General features: G+C 39.2%; 1 gene segment (V, D, J or C); it reads left to right on the top strand.

Moving 5' to 3' along the window:
• The first annotated feature begins 20,496 nt into the window (after positions 1 to 20,496).
• On the top strand, positions 20,497 to 20,990 carry LOC103255885. The segment is given in 2 exon segments: positions 20,497 to 20,551; positions 20,668 to 20,990. Coding segments are annotated over 2 exon segments (378 nt in total).
• The last annotated feature ends 2,062 nt before the right edge of the window (positions 20,991 to 23,052 follow it).

Below are 23,052 nucleotides of genomic sequence, written 5' to 3'. Positions count from 1 at the left end.
GTGAAGATTAGAGGCACACAGAGGCCTGATCCCCAACTGGATCCAAATGGAGCATATTCTTACACCTTTCTTATCTGTGTCCACTCAGAATGACCAGCTTTGATGGGTATTTTGAAGGACTCAACATAATGTGTCAACATATAGGAGAAAGACATTCCTATTTAAAATCTGGAGTATTATGCTTTCAGTCTACAGATAACATAAAAATATTCAGCTTTTTTCTGACTAATTTTGAAATATTACAAGATTTAACATTTTCTGGATAAACAAAGCAACAGATTCTGTGTTGAATTAACCAATCATAATGATCATCTTTTAAAAGTTTTATCATTAAGATATCCAGGCACAGTGGCTCACACCTGTAATTCTAGGACTTTGAAAGACCTACTCAGGAGGATTTCTTGAACCCAGAAGATTGACACAAGCCTAGGCAACATATTGAAACTTAACTTCTACAAAATTTAAAAGAGAGAATTATGCTGGAGCATGCTTGTAGTCTCAGCTACTCAGGAGGCTGAGGAGGAAGGATCACCTGAACCCAGGAATTTGACGTTGCGGTGAACTGTGATTGTGCCTCTGTACTCCAACCTGGGACACAGAGCAAACCCTGACAAAAATTAATAATAATAAAAAAATTATCATTACGTTTCACAGGAAATAACAATACTGTCTTAAATTCAAAGCTCTTAAAGAATACTTTGTAAAAATAGCATTTTAATATTTGCTTATACTAAAAGAAAGGATAATTTTTTTCCTTGTTATTCACTTTTCTGTTTTGCAAGTTTCACTACTTCATGAGTGGAACTGATATTTAATTTAGCACCCTTTCAGAATAGGTCTTTGAATCCAGCTATAGATTGTACCATATTTTTCTTTTATAGTTTGTTTATTTGCTTTTTGTGCATAATTTTACTTTTCATTATCTGATGTTTTTAATTCCTTTCACTATCATGATTAATTACAAGTCTGACAATTTCACTATCATGATTAATTACAAGTCTTTCTTTCTTTTTTAAAGTTGGATTTATTGAGAGGACAGAAAAGCTCTCACAGTAGGAGGTGACCTGAGGGGTTTACCCAAGTCTGACATTTCCAAGACTAAAAATCAGATTAGAATTGATTTGCATCATAAGAAAAATATTACAATATTTTCCAAAATAAAATAATAAATAAAAATTACATAATAAAATAAGAAATATATATTTTAGCTCTACATGCTTACTTCAATTTGTTAACATAAACTCAGAGTCTAATGATGTGATCATTTAAGGTCAATATATTTTTACTTAATTATTTTTCCAACCTTGTTAAAAGATCTTATTTTGTTGAATAGCCCAGAAGACTGTCAGACCAAGCTTTCTTGTAGAAGTATTCCTATAAATGTATTTTTTGGTGTATGATTTTTACCAATTATGTATGTCTTTGTCTTAAATTACCCAAGATATCATATCATTACAAAGTAGTCATTCAATGGTTCTCACATATTTTTTTGGAACAGTGACTGTCTTTTTAAAATAGCTTTGATATAGGCACATTATTTAGAAACTGTTCAATTCAATATTAAGAATATCACACATGAAAAATGCTCGGTCTCATTAATCATCTAAGAAATGCAAAAATCACCATAGCCTCAAATTCCTGGGCTCAGGTGATCTTTTCTTCTCAGTCTCCTGAGTAGGTGAGACTACAATATGATACCACTGAGATACCACCTAACTCCAGTAAGAATGGCCATCATCAATAAAACAAAAAACAACCGATGCTGGAGAGGATGCAGAGAACTGGGAACACGTCTACACCGTTGATGGGAATGCAAACTAGTACAACCTCTGTGGAAAACTGTGTAGAGACCCCCAAAAGATCTAAAAATTGACTTTCTGTATGACACAGCAATCCCACTTGTGAGAATATACCTGGAGGAACTCAAATCACTCTATGAAAAATATACCTACACATGCATGTTTATTGCAGCATTATTCACAATAGCAAAAACAGGGAACTATAAAGCTGCCCAGCAAAAGTGAACTGAATAAAAAAATTGGTACTTATACATGATGGAATATTATGCAGCCATAAAGAAGGACAAAATTATGAACTTTGTAGCAAATTGTAGGGATGTATAGTCGTTAATACTCGGTGATCTATCACAGAAACAAAGAACTGTATACCACATGTTCTCATTCATAAGCAGACACTGAACAATTATCATAATACTATAAAAAAGGTTTTGGTAGTAGTGGGAAGCTACCAGGGGAAGAGGGAGAACACTTTAGAAAAAAGGGTACCTGATATCAAACCAGGTGAAGTGGGGAGAAATGAGAGGCCCAAACTTTACCCGTACAGTGACCACTTGTATACAAAATCCTGAATATTCACATATTTAAGATCAAAAGGAATATCACTGATAAAGAAAAAATATCAAGTTTGTTTCCTTATTTTAATGATCAGTGGTGTGGTGGATTGACATTACTTAACTTAGATCTTATTTACATGAAATCTCAGAAGACAAATGGCAATCATAGTACAGGTGAATCTGAGATATAAAACTGTAGATTCAATTCTTGTATAGGTAATGTCTATTTGAACTGTGGACTCATGGCTGTGGCTTTCCCACACACAGTCCAGCAGGAGACTCAGGCTATCACTCAGTGTTGACAAAAACTTGGAAGACTTGATAGGACCTGATTTCACATGACAAGAAAATCTGTGTGGCATGAGTTTTTATAAACACTTCTCAGAAAATCATAATGCAGAGTTGTTTCTTGTGCATTCTTTATCATTATCCTGGGACATCTTCCCTTAGGAAATACCCAAGAAGAATATGGTATATGGTGGGTAATTATGATGGAATTTATACCAGTTTGGCAACTGTTCACCAGAAATTTAAATTCACTGCCTGCAGTATATAAATCTTCTCTTTCCTCTTACTTATGTTGGGCTATTAGTACTCTATATGTAAGAGATACATGGCACTCTCCAACTGGAGCCTTTTGACAGAGAGCTCTTACAGAGCTCACTCATCTGTACCCAGGGGGAGAACAATTCTAACACTTGTATTTTTTACTAGACAACCCATAAACTGGCTCCAGACCTCTTTCTATTTGCAGGCCTTCTGCCCAAAGTGCTTTTGCTGATAGGGTTGTTTCATTCTCTAGATGGGCAGGAATGAAGTCAAACAGGATTGTGCTCAACTCCTAGAGGTACATACTGAAAACACAAATTTCCAGGCTGTCAGATTCTGTGTGCTTTCTTAGTGTGGCATATCATACCCAATGTCTTGCAATCATTCAAAACTTTCAAACTCAGATCTTACTTTCCAATAATAGAGGCTAGTTAGATATTCTATCTATGATTCTCTCCATAGTACAATTTATTGTATTTTTTTAATTTTATGGATTTAGAGGTACAGATGCAGATATTTTACATGGATAAATTGCAGAGTCTTGAATCCTGGATGTTTAATGTACCCATCACCCAAATATTGTCATTGTGTTCAAATGATCAAATTCAACTCTCATTACCCTCTGACCATCCCACAATTTGGAGACTCAAATGTCTATTATTTCATTCTGTATGTCTGTGTGTACCCATTGTTCAGCTCCCAAGAGACATTTTATGTCACATTGTTTACAGGAAGACACCCTCCCCCACTGACTTTCTTCACACCACTGCACCCACCTGAGGAATTGTATAGTGTCCCCTAGGGAGGAACTTCCCTTGTGAGTTTAAGATGAAAGCTCAGCTCTCACCTTGCCTTGACTGATCAGGATGCTTCAGCTCAGTGGTTCAAAATGAGGTTCCCTGCTCAGCTTCTGGGTGTTCTAATGCTCTGGGTTTCTGATGAGGACAGAGGGGAGATTAGAGAGGAGAAGGGGTGGAAGCTTTAGCTTTGGGGCATATGGCCTTCCATGTTTATTCTAACAGTGTGTTCAAGTCCTATAGACTACACTCTAGAGACGGGAAGTCGTGCCTTTGGGAGGCTGAGGTGAGTGGATTACCTAAGCCCGTGGGTTCAAGATCCACCTGGGCAACTTGGCGAGACCTCATCTCTACAATAAATCAAAAATTAGCCGGGTGTGGTAGGGCGCACCTGTAATTCTGGCTACTTGGAAGGTTGAGGTGGAAGGATTGCCAGAGCACAGTGGGTTGAGGCTGTGTGGCTGGGAGCGGCCAATGCACTCCAGTCTGGGTGACAGAGTGAAACTCCAACTCAAAAAAAAAAAAAGAAAATTTAGAAAAGAACAATGACCTAAAATGACCAGTTCATAGTGCTATGATTAAGGTCTCAAAAAACATAAAGGTCTTTTGTGCATTATGAATACTGAGTTTATTTTAGTATGCTTATTTTTATGGTATGAGTCAGAATTTCCTCCAAAAATTACCATGTATGAATATCATAAGGGAAATCATACAAGTTGCTCATAATATTTACATATAACTTTTAACTTCTCTCTTATTATTTCAGAATATAGTGGTGATACTGTTTTGACCCAGATTTCACTCTCTCTGCCCATCACCCCTAGAAAGCCAGTCTCCATCTCCTGCAGGTCTAGTCAGAATCTCTTACATAGTAATGGAAACACCTATTAGTATTGATACCTGCAGAAGTCAGGCCAGTCTCCACATCTCCTCATCTGTAGGGTTTTCAATCAGGCCTCTGGGGTCCCAGATAGGTTCAGTGACAATGCATCAGGCACAGATTTTACCCTAAAAATCATCAGGGAGGAGGCCAAAAATGCTGGAGTTTATTACTGCATACAGCATACACATGCTTCTCACATAGTAGTACAACCCCACACATAAACCTCCCACTTGGGTGGCCCATCTGTCCACATGTGCTGCTTGTCTGGGGAGCAGCTCATCAGAGTCTCTGTGACTGCAGAAGAGGAGGCTGCTGGAGAACTCAGGGTGGGAGTTTGTTGATAAAGACTGTCCCCTGAGAGGCTCAGTTTCACCTCAGGTCCTTCATGTTAAGGCCCCACCAGCTCTCATAACCTGGGAATGGCATCAGTAGTGAGATAATTCAGGTGTCCAAGTGTCCTTGATCAACTTGTAATAATGAAGAGAGACTGAAGGAAAGCTCCCCCCATCCTGCCTGTGCATCCTACACTTGTCAAGTGAATTTAGTTTGGCAAAGCAATAAGAAAATGGAGGCAGATTGGTGTCAATGCAAGTGGAATCCATGTTGGAAACGATCATTTTGAGACTTATGATACAAGTTAATTCTTGGTAGCATTTGGAAATTGGGATTTTCCCACTTTCTTACATTCCTATGTCCTTTACCACTGTCACTAAACTGTCCTATCCAATGACATGTTGGAGAAATCATTCCACAGTCTGTCCACAGGGATCATGTAGTTACAATAATGAGTAAAATATTTGATTTTTGACTATTCATAGACTTTGTCAACATATGGCAGATATAAGAGGCTGTCACAATAATTTGCCTCCATTACTTTTTGCCTGGGGATAAGGACATTCTTACAATTCCTATGGTGAGCTATAAAAATAAATAGCTTAAACTGAAAGATGGAGAACACAAAGTTCACTTTATCTACCACAGGTAAAAATGCACAATTTTTTAATCAATATTTTTTATTATGACATTGTGGGGTACAGTTAAGGTTTAGGTATACAAATATGCTTCATTCAGGCACCCTTGTTGATAAGAGGTGTCTCCCCATCCCCAGACAGATATTTACTACTGTTAATCTCAACTCCCTTCCCCTCCCCCCCATAGTTTCCCACCACTGTCAGTCATTTTCTTATAGAATTACATTGGATGTTCAAGGTTGATTATATGAGTGAGAACATGTGATACTCAGATCTTTGTTTCTGTGAGAGGTCACTCAGTATTATAGACTCTAGTTCCATCCAGGTTGCTGTGAAATTCATGATTTTATTCTTTTTTATGGCTGCATAGTATTCTATCGTGTATATGTACCACATTTTTAAAATCCAGTCTTCTTTTGATGGACAGCATGGTTGCTTCCTGGTTCTTGCTATTGTGAACAGTGCTGTGATAAACATATGTGTGCAGGTATCTTTTTTATAGAGTGATTTGAGTTCTTTGGGGTGTACTCCCAGTAGGGGGATTGTGGGGTCATATGGGAGATCAATATTTAGAGCATTTAGGAATCGCCATACTATTTTCCACAGAGGTTGTACTAGTTTGCACTCCCACCAACAGTGTAGAAGTATTCCCTTTTTGCCACACCCTCTCCAGCAACTGTTATTTTTCGTGTTATTGGTTATTTACATTCTGACTGGAGTTAGGTGGTATCTCAGTGTGGTTTTGATTCGCATCTCCCTGATGATTAGTGAGGTTGAACATTTTTTAATGTGTCTCTTCGCTGCTCGGATGTCTTCCTTTGAGAAGTGTCTGTTCATATCTTTTGCCCATTTTATAATGGGAGTGTTTGTTTTTTTCTTTTCAGCACGTTTGAGTTCCTTGTAGATGCAAGATATTAAGCCTTTGTCAGACCTGGAGTTGGCAAATACTTTTTCCCAGTCTGTAGGCTGTCTCCCTGCTCTCTTGATGGTTTCTTTGGCTTTGCAGAAGCTTGTCAGTTTAATGAGGTCCCACCTGTCTATCTTATCTTTTATGGCCTGTGTGTTTCCGGTTTTGTTCAGGAATTGGATGCCAGTTCCAATTTCCATGAGGGTATGTCCTTCATTTTCTAAGATTTTTATGGTTGGAGGTTTTACATTTAGGTCTCTGATCCATTTAGAGTTAATTTTTGTGTATGGGGATAGATAGGCGTCTTGTTTCTATCTTCTGCATGTGGTCAGCCAGTTTTCCCAGCACCATTTACTGAATAGGTTCTTCTTTCCCCAGCGGTATGTGGTGGAGGCTTTGTCGAAGATGAGTTGGTTGAGAAATTGATGTTTTGCTTCTGGAATCTCAATTCTACTCCATTGATTTATGTCTGTGCCTGTACCAATACCAAGCTGTTTTGATTATTGTTGCTTTATAGTAAAGTTTGAAGTCTGGTAATGTGATACCACCTGCTTTGTTTTTTTTTTTTTGCTGAGGATTGTTTTGGCTATTCTTGGTCATTTGTGTTTCCATATGAATTCCTGTGTTGTTTTTCTAGGTCTGAGAAGAATGTTGCTGGTAATTTGATGGGTATTGCATTAAATTTATAGATTGCCTTAGGTAAGATGGACATCTGCACAATGTTGATTCTTCCAATCCATGAGCATGGGATATTTTTTCACTTGTTTGTGTCATCTTTGATTTCTTTGAGCAGTCTTTTGCAGTTTTCATTGTAAAGGTCTTTCACGTTTCTGGTTAGGAAGATGCCAAGGTATTTCATTAATTGGTGGCTATTGTGAATGGAACTGTGGTTTTTATTTGGGTTTCTGTTTGGTTATTATTGGTGTAAAGAAATGCGACTGTCTTTTGCACATTTATTTTATATCCTGAGACTTTTCCAAAGGCCTTTATCAGTGTAAGGAGGCTTTTGACAGATTCTCTTGAGTTTTCAAAGTACACGATCATGTAATCTGCAAAGAGAGATAACTTGACTTCCTCTTTTCCTATTTGAATACTCCTGATTGCCTTCTCTTCTCTGATTGCTCTAGACAGGACTTCCAATATTATATTGAACAGGATGGTTGAGAGTGGGCATCCTTGTCTTATTCCAGTTCTCAGGGAAAATGTTTCCAGTTTTTGTCCATTTAGGAGTATGCTGGTTGTGGGTTTCTCGTAGATGGCTTTTACTGTTTTGAGGTATGTTCCCCATATGCCTAGGTGTTCAAGGGTTTTTATCAAGAAGGGGTGCTGGATTTTATCAAAAGCTTTTTCTGCATCTAATGATATAATCATGTGGTTTTTGTTTTGACATCTGTTGATGTATTTAATTACATTTATAGTTTTATGAATGTTGAACCAGCCTTGCATCCCAGGGATGAAGCCTACTTGGTCATGATGGATGACTTTTGAGATGTGTCATTGAATTCGGTTCGCTAGGATCTTGTTGAGAATTTTAGCATCTATGTTCATCAAAGATATTGGCCTGTAGTTTTTTTTCTTTGTTGGGTCTTTACCGGGCTTAGGTATCAATATGATGTTGGCTTCATAAAATTATTTGGGGAGAGTTCTGTCTTTCTCAATCACCTGGAATACCTTCAGTAGGATTGGTATAAGCTCCTCCTTAAATGTCTTGTATAATTCTGCTGGAAAGTCATCTGTTCCAGGGCTTTTTTTGTAGGTAGTTTTCTTGTTATGTAGTCAATTTCCTTGATTATTATTGGTCTATTTAGCGTCTCAATTTCTTCTTGTTTCAACCTAGGCAGGTTGTGTGATGACAGAAAGTCCTCCATTTCCAAAAGGTTTTCAAGTTTGTTTCCATACAAGTGTACATAGTAGTCTCTAATGATCTTTTGTATTTCTCCAGGATCAGATGTGACTTCATCTTTTGTGTTTCTGATTTTGTTTATTTGTACTTTTTCTCTCTTTTTCTTGGTCAGTCTAGCTAGGGAACCATTGATCTTGTTTGTCCTTTCAAAGAACCAGCTTTTTGTTTCATTGATTTTTTTGTATTATCTTTTTGTCTTCTATGTCCTGGATTTGGACTTTTATTTTGGTGATCTGGATTCTTCCGCTGAAATTAGGGTTTTTGTGGTCTTGCTTTTCCAGCTTTTTTAGGTGGTTTCTTAGGCTGTTAATTTGTAATCCTTTCATTTTCTTCATGTGCGTTTTTAGGGATATAAATTCCCCTCTTACTACAGCTTTCATGGCATCCCAGAGATTTTGGTAAGATGTTTCTTCATTTTCATTTGTTTCCATGTATCTTTTAATCTCTGTTTTGATTTCATCTTTGACCCAGGAGTTGTTTAGCATCATGCTGTTTAGTGTCCATGTTTTTGTGGGTTTTGGGGGGATCTTGTTGGTGTTAATGTTTATTTTTATTTCACTGTGGTATGAGAAGGTGCATGGTAAAATTTCAGTCCTTGTAAATTTGCTTATGTTTGATTTATGGCCAAGTATGTGGTCAATCTTAGAGTACGTTCCATGTGGTGATGAGTAGAATGCGTATTCTGTGGTCTTTGGATGGAGTGTTCTGTAGGTGTCAATTAAGTCCATTTGATCAAGAGTCACATTGAGATTTTGGATCTCCTTGCTGATTTTTTGTCCTGATGATCTGTCTAGGATTCTGAGTGGGGTATTGAAGTCCCCAGCTATGATGGTATTGGAGTCGATATCTGGTTTTAGTTTACTTAGGAGCTGCTTTATGAAAGTTGGTTCTCCAATGTTCGGTGCATATATGTTTAAGATGGATATTTCTTGTTGATGGATTCAACCCTTTATCATTATGTAGTGGCCTTCTGTATCTTTTTAAATTTTTGATAGCTGAAAGGGTACTTTGTCTGAGATTAAGATCATGACTCCTCCTTTCTTTTGTGTTCCATTCGCCTGAAAATTTGTTTCCCATTCTTTTACTTTGAGTCTGTGAGTATCCTTTCTAGTGAGGTGAGTCTCTTGAAGGCAATAGATTGTAGCTGGTGATGTTTTATCCATTTTTGCCATTCTATGTCTTTTCAGTTGTGCATTTAGTCCATTCACATTCAAACTAATTATTGAAATGTGAGAATTGATCCCTATCATTATGTTCTTATAGAGTTGTTGTTCTTCTTGTTTGTGTGTTGTCTTTCTTTTGGTTTTAGAGTTGGATCATATGTGTTTTTAATCTTTTGCCTGTACTCTTGTGAAGAATGCTGTTGTTCTTTTTTCCTTTCCTTCTGTGTTCAATACTTTCTTAATTATTTCTTGTAGAGGTGGTCTTGTGGCAGTGTAGGTTCTTAGGGATTGGATATCTGGGAAAGATTTCAATTCTCTCTCACTGATGAAGCTTAGCTTGGCTGGGTAGGTTATTCTCGGTTGAAATTTTTATCTTTTAAAACTTTGAAGATAGTGATCCAAGCTCTCCTAGCCTGGAGTGTTTCTGTAGATAAATCTACTGCTATTCTATTTGGTCTTCCCTGGTAAGTAGTCTGACCTTTTTCTCTTGCAGCCTTTAGGAATTTTTTCGTTTATACCTACTTTGTTTAGGTGAATTATTATATGTCTGGGAGTTGGTCTTCTCATTTGTTGTCTTGCAGGGGTTCTCTGAATCTCTTATGTTTGAATTTTTTCATACTTGATGAGATGAGGGAAATTTTCTTGAATGATTTCATGAAATGTTTGTTCCAGTGTGACCTCTGTTTCTCTCTCTGCCTCAGGAAGGCCAATTACTCTTAGGTTCAGCCTTTTGAAGTGATCATTCATCTCTTGCAGGTTTTGTTCTGTCTTTTTGAGCTTCTTTTCTATGCTTTTGAGAATTTGGGTTAGTTCTGTGTTTTGGTCTTTGAGCTCTGAGGATCTTTCTTCTGCTTGGCTAATTCTGCTTTCCATGCTTATTAGTTTACTATTTATTTCCATCACAGTATTCTTTACTGCTGTTATTTCTGACATAAGCTCCTTCCTATTTTCCTCTTGTCTCTCCTCAATTCTTTTAATTCTCACTTTTAATATCTTGATGTCTGGGTTTGTTGCATGTGACCAGTCATTCAGGGGGCTCTTCATTGTTTGTATTCCAAAATCTGTTTTCTCAATGTCTGATCTCCCAGGGTCTGTTTGAGACCTATATTCTTCCTTTGGTTTTTCTTCTTTTGTGCAGTTTTTTCCCCTCCCTACTTTTTACTTCCCTGCAAGTCACTGTCTTCTTTAATTATGTTATTCAGTTGTAGAGGGATTGGTTTTACTTCTGTTTGTTCAATCTCCTATTCTTTATGTATGTCCTCCTACTTTGTTCAATTCTGGAGTTGCACTGTCGGCTGGAGGTGGTCCTTTTTGCAGTTTTGAGATTTACTTAAGGGGGAAGCTGTGATTCAAAATCTATTTGCAGGTCCTGGTATTCGCCGACAGGTGTATGGATAATCTGACACCCACTTCCCACTGCCTTGGAATCTGTCCGTGCAGTGGGGCTGTAGGATTACTCCCTGAAATAAAATGTGGTTAGTAGAGGGAAGAGAATGGAGCAGACAGTGTGTTGAAGAGGGGGGTGGAGAGATAGAGGAGTAAGGGGGGGGGAAACAAATGAGTGTACCAACAAATGGAGAGAGAGTCCTATACTAAAACAGATAAAAACAATAGACCACAGTTACAGACTAACTAACTCCCATACAAAAACATAAAACATACAATGATGCTAACATAAGCTAACCAACCACCTTATTGGTGTGCTGTTCCTCTATACAAAGATATGGTTTACAGAGAGGAGAAAACAGAGGAAAAGGAAGAGGAAAAAAAGAAAATAAATACAGGAACCATACAGTAGGAATAGAATTAAGTCATTAAACTAACAGAACCAATCATGCACATTCTAGACTTTTCATTTAAGTCCAATGTCCTTTCAGCTCTGATTTCTAGCTTTCTTTTCCAGCTGGTAAATTAGTTCACAGTTAGGGTCAGTTGCCCCTGGCCCGCTGTGAAGGACACTTCAGATCACCCTCCGTTCAACACTCTGGCCTGTGTCTGTTTTTCAAGCTTGTTTCTCCTGTTTTGGTGTTGTTACCTTGAATCGCCAGCAGGTGGTGCTATTTCAGCTGCTTGCCCCAGAGAGGGTGGGGTTGGACAGGAACCAGGAAGAGACCGGAGATGGACACCTGCCTCAGGGCGCACAGGAGGAGACCCACGGCAGGCAGGATGTCATGGTCACAGGAGAGGTGGCAGCAATCCCAGCAGATCTTGGCTGCAGGGCCTTCAAGGACTGAAGTCATGGATCGCCTCAGGCACGGGTGGTACAATGTGCTATGGCCTCCATGGAGGCCATAGCGACACCGGCGGCTGCTGTGTTTGAGCTGCAGTGGTTGTCCAGTCTGCTGTGATGCCCCAGAGGTGGAAACAGCCGAGCTCTGTGTGAAGAGCAGGCTGCGATGTTGTGGTCCGCAGCCCCCAGGTTGAGAGCCAGAGATCCTCTGTATTCTCCTTTGCAGAGGGTTTCATAGATCAGGTTGCCCTGTCGCCATCTTGCCAGAAGTCCCCAAAATGCACAATTTTATGACATTTTATTTTTTTTCTAAATTATAAAAATTCTGAAGCTTTAAGTGGAATTTGTAGATGGAAAATTTTTTACTATGTTGTCATAAGAAAGAAATTTTTTCTCCCTCTTTCTTTCTTTCTTTCTTTCTTTCTTTCTTTCTTTCTTTCTTTCTTTCTTTCTCTCTCTGTCTCTCTCTCTCTTTCTCTCTCCCTCCTTCCCTTCCTCTCTCTCTCTCTCTCTCTCTTTCTTTCTTTACCATGGTTTCCCCTGTTGCCCAGGCTAAAGTGCTGTGGCAAATCATAGTTCAGTGAAATTTTGAAGTTCTTGAATTCAAGTAATCCTCCTGCTTCAGCCTCCATAGTAGCTGAAACTATAGACACAACCGAAATCAACTGTTTATTTTTATTTTTATTTTTTAGTGACTGGCTCTTGCTCTGTTGTCTGAGCTGATCTGGAAGTGTGGCCTTAAGTAATACTCCTGCCTTACCACCCAAAATGATCGGTTACAGGCAAGAGCCTCAAAGTTCAGCCTAGAAAATGTTTCTAAGAATACATAAATGCATTATTTTTTACATGATACTGTCATTACCTGAAAATAAATTTAAATTCTATAATTGATTGCAAATTCATTGAAATTTATATTTACTATGGATTCCAATTAAAGTTCTATGATATATGGTATATGGAACCTAATAATAAGTCACTTCATTCACATGTCACAACATAGTGTGATAGACATAAAAGAAAGTTTGAAATAGCAAAACAACCACATCTTACTGCAGGGTGTGGAAATAAAGTAATTTAACATTATTGTCATTCCCAAGATAATGGATTCCATGTCAAGCACAAGTGAAATTCCAAAGTGTCATTTCTGTGAGACTTAACAGTTGAATGGCAAAATTTATACAGAAATCAAGCTTACTGGAGTCCTAAAAATAGGGAACATAAGATACCTACTATGCTATTTAAAGGTACTCACATGCATCAAATCTACATGTTTTTACAGAAGAAGGAAAGGCGTACATAGTAAGAACAGGAGTTAAGGAATGCCAAGATCATCTTTAACTCTCATGTAACTCAGAGCAACTGGTGACCTTGAGTTTCTGAGTTGATTTGAGGCAGAGTATAATGCCCAAACACACTCAAGATGGCTAGACATATTTTAAAACCAACAGCCTACATGGTGTTGGTTTTCAAAGGAGCTATCCTATTAATCAAAGTGGTTAAAAAAAGATGCCATAAAAATTTTGGGATACCATTGAAAACAGAGAATAATGAAATTAGCTGTTACAAAGCTGAATATATGGTGGAGTAAGTATGACAAAATTTTTCTGTCAATGACAAACCAGTCTAGAGCCAGGCAGGAGACCTTCGTGTGTCAGTGGTGAAGTTAAAAATTCCGTATGTTGCTCTGTCAAAGAACTACTTCAGATGGAAAACAAATCTCACAATAAATGAAAGAGAGAGTCTTGCTCTTATAAATAAAGGGTAAGTAAGAATGATAGTGTCCCATTATCAATAGGAAGCATCTAAGGCTGGAATGGGGTCTTATGTGTGGCCTGGAGCACTTGGGCTGAGCTGCCAGTGTGCCGAGTTATGGAAAAATCCACAATGAGGTTGCAGGAGATAGAATCTATAAAGAGGTAATTAAGGTTCATGAGGGTTCAGCCCTGATGCAATAGGATTAATTCTTTTCAGAATAGAAACCAGGGAGGTCCCCTTTTCCTTCTTCTCTTACTGTCCCCTCAATCCCCTATGCAAAAGCCCTTTGGAGACAAGGTGAGAAGGTAACTGACAATCTGCAACCAGGAAGAAGGGCCTTGCCAGAAAACTGAATCTTGATCTTGGAATTTCCTGGCACCAGAAATGTGAAAATGTATTTTTGTTATTTACACCACGTAGCCTAGTACATTTGGTGTGGCAGTATGAAAAGTCAAATACACCATCCCACCCTCTCTCTGAGCCTCAGGATGTACCTCAAGGACATGAAGACCCAGCTTTGCACTGCTTCTGACTATTGATCTGACTGTGGTAAAGAAGAAGGACTCAGTCTTCATTCTGTTTGTTTGCATTAGCCATATGTTTTCTCTAGATAATGAAGTCGTTTGCCTGTTTTACTTTCTGATCACAATTCCATTGAACTGAATGAACTAGTTGCTTGATATGAATATTTGTGGATATTCATTTTTGAGGCTAGAAGGGATGTTATGTGGGTCCTGTCTTCAGCACCCTCCCAGTGTCACAGGTGAGAAGATCACTCTTACCTGTGGGACAGGCCACAGTATTACCAGTATCCCAGTCTGACAGCAGCAGAAACCAGGTACCTCTTTGCTCCTGCTGGCTCTTTCTGCCCCATGGGTATGATAACTGCCTGATCAGCAGCGATAACATTTGAACAGATGTCACTCTGACCAATCAGCAGTCCTATTGTCTTTATGGCATCCTGTCATGAACAGTCAGGGAAGCTGGGCAGAGGGATCTCACATGTCTCCAGTTTGAAGTGATGCTGTAACCAGTTCATGGAGCATTTTTATCCTGGGAACACACAGCCACTGAGCCACTTGTGCTATTCTGTCTTACAAGACTCACTAGGGGAGGAATTACCCATGTTGAGCTTTGGGGACAAAATGCCCCTCCACTCTGGGCCCAGGCACACTGCCCATCTCCTCTGTACCTAGTGCTTTATGTTTCTGTGAATGATCTAGGGTTACTGAGCATCCTCAGCAATGGATGGGTCACTGCTTGTTCCAGCAAAAACATGAGGGAGTGTCCTGAGCCTCCTGACTCTCAGACTCTGAAGTGGGAAAGGGGCCATGGAGTGGAGTACCCATTGCTGGTGTTAAATGTTGACAATTTATCAAATTTAAAATCATTATATTAAACCAATAGTTGCATCTATTTCCATATGAATGTGCATATGATGCTGATTTATCATGTTGATAAATCAATGCAGGAACAGGGATTGGGGACACAAGTGATTATTCCTTTTGAAATTTGAGGGGATTGAGGGTTGAACAAGATTTTGGGGGATGATTTTTATCCACCATAAATGGAAAGAAAGTGAAGAGCTCTGCTCTGCATTTCCTCCTGGGGCAGTGGTGATGAGACATGATGCTTAGAGCCACTGTAGCCCTCTTGATAATATGAGGCATTGACCCAAAATTTAGAAACCCAAAGTGGTACAGCTGCAAAGCAGAATTGTAGAAAGAATCTGTGCCCTTTTCTGCTGTCACCAATCTGCTGCAAAAACCCTAAGTATTCCAACTTTTGACTTCTTATCTTTGCTTAAGCCATCACTATCCTTTCTTTTCAGTTGTTACTCCAAGTATCTTAATTAATCCAAAAAACAGTATTCAAGAAAATGAGCTTGACTGAGACACTAACTTTTATGTATTGTGTGTGTGTGTGTGTGTGTGTGTGTGTGTGTGTGTGTGTGTGTGTGTGTTTAAGGGAATCTAAGGCATGAAGAGCAGGAACTATAATTAATGATGTCCTCCTCTGGTATTTTCATTATGCTATGCCCCTATCTAGAGAAACCTAAACCACTTTGAAAAGTTTGCAAATTCAGCTCTATTGTTTCTCCATTTCTCTTTCTAGATATGAAACATAAAATAATCCCTTATTTCCCTTAATTTCTGCCCAGTTGAAAATCATAAAATTAGAGTCATGGTAAAAAGGTTAGAAAATGTTGGAGAAACTATGAAATCTGGGGACTGTATGCATCCTCTCAACATCAAAATGACTTGCAGGTATCCCCCTACTCAGTGAATTTTGATGAGCAGATACTGATTCTCCAGCAAAGTTCTTTCCAAATATGGCATTTAGAGGATTCACTGAGAAAAGTTCTCAGGCAGTTAGTTCTGGATTCCCTGGGGGAGGGGAGGGGATGGCAGAAGAGTGGTCCTGAATTCACAGCTTAGAAAAAGTCTATGAGGGTAAAAAGAAAAGATAATAACTTAGACCTGTGGTCACAATGTTATGAACCCAAGAGAAGGAGTCATTTATTAAAGAGCAAGTAGTAAAGTAGATGCTGGGTGACCTTTGGGGAGATGATTCTTGAAACACGTGAAAGATGATTAGGTTTGCATAGGGATGGGGAGGTGAAAATGAGGTAGGGAGGGGACAGATGTGGGAGGCATTTAGGCTCTGGGATCATTGGTTTCAAATTTGTTTGACACAAGTTACCTAGACAATGTGGTGTGCCTGTAACACCAGTAAGTAATTTATGATTTTGAAATAGAAGATAGAGAAGGGGAACAACAGAGAGTGAGAAAGGGATGTGTACTCTACTTTTTTTGAAGGTTTCTCTCTGATTTCCAGTGCTAAGGAATTAGACTATTCCCTTCTTCTGATGCTTCTTGCAAATAACTGTGATCTTGCCTCTACTGCCCTTTTTCTTCTCCTGTTTATCTCTCTCTTCTAATAGATAGTGGCCCAAATGTTTCATTAATGAGTCAAAACTTCTTACTCAATGTCCTTGATTTAGTGTGTTCTCTTATACACTTATTTTGTTTTCTTGCTTGTTTGTCATTATTTTAACAATAAAATATAGCACTTTTTCCCAATTCCTAGTTATTAAAGACGCTCTCTTAGGTAATCACACTGATTGTTTTTAGAGCAATTAATGAACTTGCAAAGTGACATTAAGTGATCCAAATCCATGAGCTCAGGAAGTGGCATGCAGACCCATGCCCCATCTAGCACAGGTGCCTGTGCCTCTCTCAGATAGGTCCATCCACTAGCTCTCCAGACTTCCTCTCTGTTGTTGTTATCACTCACTGTCTTCCTTGAACCTGATAGTCTTATAAGAATCCTGGTGAATCCTTTTTTAATCAGGGTCCACTCATACCCTCCAGGATGACTGAGGACATAAGACAATGAAGAAAATCACAGGTACAGAAAGTCACAACCGATGACTGTCTTTTGTAGAGACAGCATCTTCCCAGATGGATAAGAGTTGTCTTTGTATCTTGTCTTCTGCATGATAAGGGGAACAGAGCAGGGCTTTGGGGAAAATCCAGAAAAAGGCCATCCTATGTGTGTGTGCCCCTCTGTACTCTGAACAGGGACAGAAGTACCACTGAATTCCTTCAGGAAAATAAAGATATTTATGATTATGAGGTAGGAAGAAAGAGAAGGTGAAAGAGAGAGAGAGAGATGATGCGATGTGTATGCAAAACCAACACTAAGACTCAATCTGTAATGGGCTAGTACCGAGTGTGGTTCTCACGTTATCAAGTTCTCACCCATCGGGGTTTATGGGTATACCTCAAATGAAAAAAATGACCCTTAAGAGTATAAAGTAAGAATCTGGAAACAGGGAAATTACCCTGGATTAACCAGGAGAGCCCTAAACACAAGCACAAATGTCATTAGAAGAATGAGGCAGAGAGAGAATTAGCACAGACTGAAGAGAAGAAGGCAATGTAACCACAAAGACAGAGACTGCAGTGATGTGGCCAAGGTCAAGGAATGCTACAGACACCAGAAACTGGAAAAGGCAGGAATAGACTCCCCTAGAACCCTTGGAGAATCCTGGTCTGTGGACATCATTATCATGGCCCATTGAAAGAGATTCTGAATCTTCTGGCCTCCAGAACCATGAGAAAATACATTTCTATTGTTTTAAGCCACCAAATGTTTGATAATATGTCACAGCAGCCCAAGGCCATGAATACTAATGGGGCCCAAGGAAACCCAGATAAGGTGTGATTGTCATTTGAGATCTCCTTGTTCAACTTTCTCATGCTACATATACATAGATTGGTGCAAGTTTATGTAGTAGAACAGGTACATGAAACCCTACAGTGAATAGAGAGGCATCTGTTAGATCTATCAAACTATTGGTAGCTTTTAGTTGAAAATTATCTCTCTCGTTAGTAGTGATATACTTAAAATCTTCATTCTAAAATTTGCAGAGGAAGATAGAAGGAAGAAAGTGGACAATCATACATTCAGGGAGATAAAACATATCCCTATCCCTTGCATTAGATTCCTGTTGCTGCTGTGATTAATCACCACAGATTTTCTTCCTTCACACAACACACGCTTATTTTCTCATATTTCTGGAGGTGACAAGTTTTACTGAGGTAAAATCAAGGAGTCAATAGGGTTGTTTCCCTTCTGAAGGCTCCAGGGGAGAGAATGTGATTCCCTGTTTTTCATCTTCAAGAAGCCTCCACATTCCTGGCTCCATCACTCCAGCATCCCTTTCCACTGTTCCAGCTCCCCTCTCAGGGCTATATTCCTGCCTTCCTTGTATAAGTACTTTTGTGACTATACTGTTCTCACCCATATAATTGAGGATTCTCTCTTGATTCCCAAATCCTTAATTACATCGGCCAAGTTACTTTTCATAGATAAGGTAACATTCATAGGTTATTATTATCATAGTTTATTTGCATAGATTATTATTATCATATAATATAGGTTATCTATATTTTCTAATATAGATATTAGATTATAGATTAGAATATATAATAATGACTTGGATGGCCACTATTCATTTCACCAATAACTCTCATCATATCCATTTTTATGTACTCCTGAAGTAGAATAAAACATTACGAGATTGGGACCCTGTGGCATGTGGATATTAAGTTCTGGGTGATTCTGAGTCAGCAGTTCTAATGAGAAAAAATCATAGTGTGTAGGTATTTGTTAGAGAGCCCTTTGTCTTTGTGACCCAGGAGGAAAGACTTACTCTTAAATCTGATGTAAGAGAGATTGGAACAGGAAAATTAGACAAAAAATTTCTGACTTTTCCACTGCATGAAAAAAATGTGAAGTGGCAAGAATTCAAACCAGGCATACCATCCATGAATAAGAAATTTTACTAAAAAAGGGAAAAAGTGACAAAGAGAAGAGAGGATAGACAATAAAAGGTTCCTTGGCAAGGAGCTGTACCTGATGATGAAAGGAGATCAAGCTCACATAGAAACACAGGGAAAATTCTCTGGGTTATTCTACCTGAGAATTGAGGGAGCTGGGGTATGTGTACCCCTACTCTGTCATCGATGAGGGCTGTCCTAGGGGATGCTCATTCCAGACCCTATGTTCTGTCATGTGTGCAGGCCGAGCTGCCTTCCCAGCTTCAGAGAGAGCTTCAGAGAGATCCATGAGGGGAATATATAATCATGGGACTCAGAAGAAGTGTAGTAAATGGGAAAGACCCAGGGTATCAAAGGTGACTTCTACATTCAACCCTCTGCATCCCCACAAAGATGTGTATTTCAGTCAACAGCTGCATCTCTCTAAACATGGATCATGGAAGGCTACTTGCTAGCAATCTTCAGCAAAACTTAGGCTCCTAAAGTAGCAGGAGGATTGTGCATAGGTTGCAACCCTGTGGTCTGGCCACCTATAGTCATGAACTGTAATAATCCCTAAGTCTCTAGTTTGCAGTCCACTGGTGCTGATATTGTTGGTTTGATTTCCAGTGATGCTTAACCTACCAGGATGCCCTGACCAAGGCAGAGATATGAGGTATACAGGTTCATATTTATGCCTAAGCTTCACTGAGATTCAAACTATTTCTCCATACAGATGAGCAGAGGCTTGGCGGGAGATGGAAACTCTCTCCTACATGTGTAGGCAGGGTTGCTGGCATCTAGTTGAGGATGATTTTCCTACTCACTGCTAAAGAGAAAGGTGGCATTGATAGTGCATGGCATGGACATGCAGCAAGCATCAGATGCTCTCTCTTAGGAGAGAGTTCACTGACCTGGTCTTTCCGCAGACTTCTTCCTAACCTGCTCTGCAGAAATTCAGGCTCTAGGGTAGCTGCACCAAAATCCCAGGAACTTGCTGGTAGATGGTGGATGACATGACATGTGAATGACATGCATTGAGGAATCATGACATCATCTTTCTGCATCTACAGAGAATTGCTTGACCTTATGCTGGTAAAAACAATGACTTAAGATCATTACAGAATACCTTTTAATATATTAAACATGCTTCTGAGAGTGTTTTTAATTTATAACAAGGCAGTAATTTTATACTCATTAATATTGATAGTGCAGCCAAATTATTTTTACCCCCATTTGATTCATTTCAGAGTAACTTGAAGACTTATCAGAACCCTCCCAAACTTTGTTATACATTACTTACAAACAAGTAGAGTCTTTTATATAATTTTAGTAAAAGTATAAAATACATTATTGAATTTAGTCCTTGAATCCATTTTAAATTTATATAGTTGTCTTCTAAATATCTTTACTGACAATATTTTCTTTATGCAGCAATGTATTCTCTGCAAACAAATCTGTACTCCCTGGTCTGACCTGGGAAACAGGAGACACTGCACCTGTCCTGAGTTATTGAGATGTGCCAGATCCACAGCTGTGCCAAGTCTGCCCTATCCTCTGTTGATTTGCATGTGCCCAAAATATAGCTCATGGTCCGGAAGATTTATTAATAGGCTGTTCCCACCCAGTGCAGGGCTCAGTCTCTGTCAGGTCACAGCATGAGCATGGTGGTCCTTGCTCAGCTTCTGGGGATCCTGCTTCTCTGGCTCCCAGGTAAAGAAAGAGAAAACTAGGAATCGATTCAGCCAGTGTGCTGATTACTGCCTGACCGTGCAGAGAAATCTTCTTATAACATGATTGTGTGGATTTTTTTATGTCTTTAATTTCAGGTGCCAGATATGACATCCAGATGACCCAGTCTCCAACCTCCCTTTCAGCATCTCTAGGAGACAGAGTCACCATCACTTGCTGGACGAATCAGGGCATTGGCAATAATTTACACTGGTATCAGCAGAAACCAGGGAATCCTCCTAAACTCCTGATCTATTTGGCATCTAGCTTGCAATCTGGAGTCCCATCAAGGTTTAGTGGTAGTAGGTCTGGGACAGATTTCACTCTCACCATCAACACCCTGCAGCCCGAAGTTGTTGCTAATTATTACTGTCAACAGAGTAACAGTCACCCTCCCACAGTGTTACAAGCCATTACATAAACTACCCATGGAAGGAGGTGCACATATTGCCTGGTCTGCCCCAGCTGCTCCTCCTGGTGCTTACAACTTCTAAGGGTATTTATCAGACTCAGCTTTGTTTTGAAAGTCATTGGTATATTTTGGGTGTGGAGGCCAAGAAGGCTCCTCTGCACTCTGACTCTCTTTTCTCCTCCTCGGTTGCAGCAGCATGAATATGACAATTTCTCTCCTGATTTAATAACAAAATGAGATCAGTACACCTGAAGAGTGGGTATTATGGAATAATTGGAATCCTTAGTACAAATGCAAAACCACTTTAGCTTTCTCAAGAGAAATTGTGTTGATTCAACTAATAATAATTTAAATCATAGCATTTCAAAGCTGGGTTTTGTCATTCAGAGAAGCAAATACTAGAATCACGGGGAATTATCTGAACTTTCAGAAACCAGAGTTTGTGTATCCTTGAGTGCATATGATTTCTAACTATATGGTGCTCAAATCTGTCTTGGAAGCCCAGGTGTAGGGAGGAGTTGTGATGCTCTCAACTGATTAGCACCTCTCCAGCATTCACCTCAGTCCACACTCTGTCTTCAGATCCCAATGAATCTGGAATCATCCTCTTCTGAAATCCAAATCTTATCAGATATTGTTTACTTCTGCTGAAGAGATATACATTTTTTGCCAGTGAGATCATTCAAGAAAATTCCAAATTAAAGTCACTTTTTCACAACATAATCAGCATTATTTTCTAATCAATCAACATTACATTTGAAAATATTGAGAATACTGTAAAGGGTGATACATATAGCTATCTGTCCATCAAATATTTTAAGTAAATACTTAAATGGAATCAAGGTTCTTAGAAACTGTAAAAATTACTAAGATGAAATAATTAATTAAAAATATGTGAGTCTCAGCCTCTAATCCCACACCTTTGGGAGGCTGAGGTGAGTGGATTGCCTGAGCCCGCGGGTTTGAGACCCACCTGGGCAGGCAAGACCTCATCTCTACAATAAAATCAAAAAATTAAGCCAGACTCGGTGGCTCAGTCTGTAATCCTGCGCCTTTGGGAGGCTGAGGTGAGTGGATTGCCTGAGCCCGCGGGTTCGAGACCCGCCTGGGCAGCAAGACCTCATCTCTACAATAAATCAAAAAATCAGCCAGGCGTAGGAGCACATGCTTGTAATTCCAGCTACTCGGAAGGCTGAGGCAGAAGGATTGCTGGAGCCCAGCAGGCGAGGCTGCGGTGGCCGGGAACGGCCACTGCACTCCAGTCTGGGTGACCAAGTGAGACACCAACTCAAAAAAAAAGAAAAAAAAATTATCTGGGCATGGTAGTGCACACCTGTAATTCTGGAGGATGAGGTGGAAGGATCGCTGGAGCCCAGCAGGTCAAGGCTGTGGTGGCTGGGAGTGGCCACTGCACTACAGTCTGGGCAACAGAGTGAGACTCCAACCCCCACCCAAAAAATGTGAATCTGTTTTGGAGAATATTGGATTTCAAGTCACTGCTTAGTTCATTTGGGGAGGTTTTTCTCTCTTGAAATCTGCCAGTAGAATGTAGTGCTCAGCACTCCAGACTTGACAAATACAGATAAATACAATCTGTAGTCTGGAGACAAACTCAGTGGCCTGCAGCACAATCTGCCACCTGTACCTTGTCTTAATCAGTCAGATGATAATTAACAGGAGCATCTATGGACATGAATATAAATATTTAATGCAGTAAGACAACTGAGTTGTAAGTATATATCAATCATTGAAAACTAACTGTATTTGTACATCCATCCATAAAGATAGATGCATTTTATTCAAATTGATGGCAAAACTATGAATATTTAGTAATTTATTTATAAATCTACAAAGACAAAATTTAAAGCTAAATAATATATCAGTTTAAAATGCTGATATTTACCTCATTTACCCTAGAGAATGGGAGAAGATATTCACTTATGGAATAAGTATATCTTCAGGTGTGCATAAAATATTTTGATTCCAGGGGTGCATGTACACTTATAAATAATTGTTTTGAAAATACACTGGGCTTCCGCAGGAAGGCAATGGAAAAAGTTGGGCCCTGAGA

Source organism: Carlito syrichta, unplaced genomic scaffold (assembly GCF_000164805.1).
Source record: "Carlito syrichta isolate Samal-C Ts95f unplaced genomic scaffold, Tarsius_syrichta-2.0.1 Scaffold288615, whole genome shotgun sequence".
NCBI lineage: Eukaryota > Metazoa > Chordata > Mammalia > Primates > Tarsiidae > Carlito > Carlito syrichta.
This window is presented reverse-complemented; position numbering and strand designations above follow the sequence as displayed.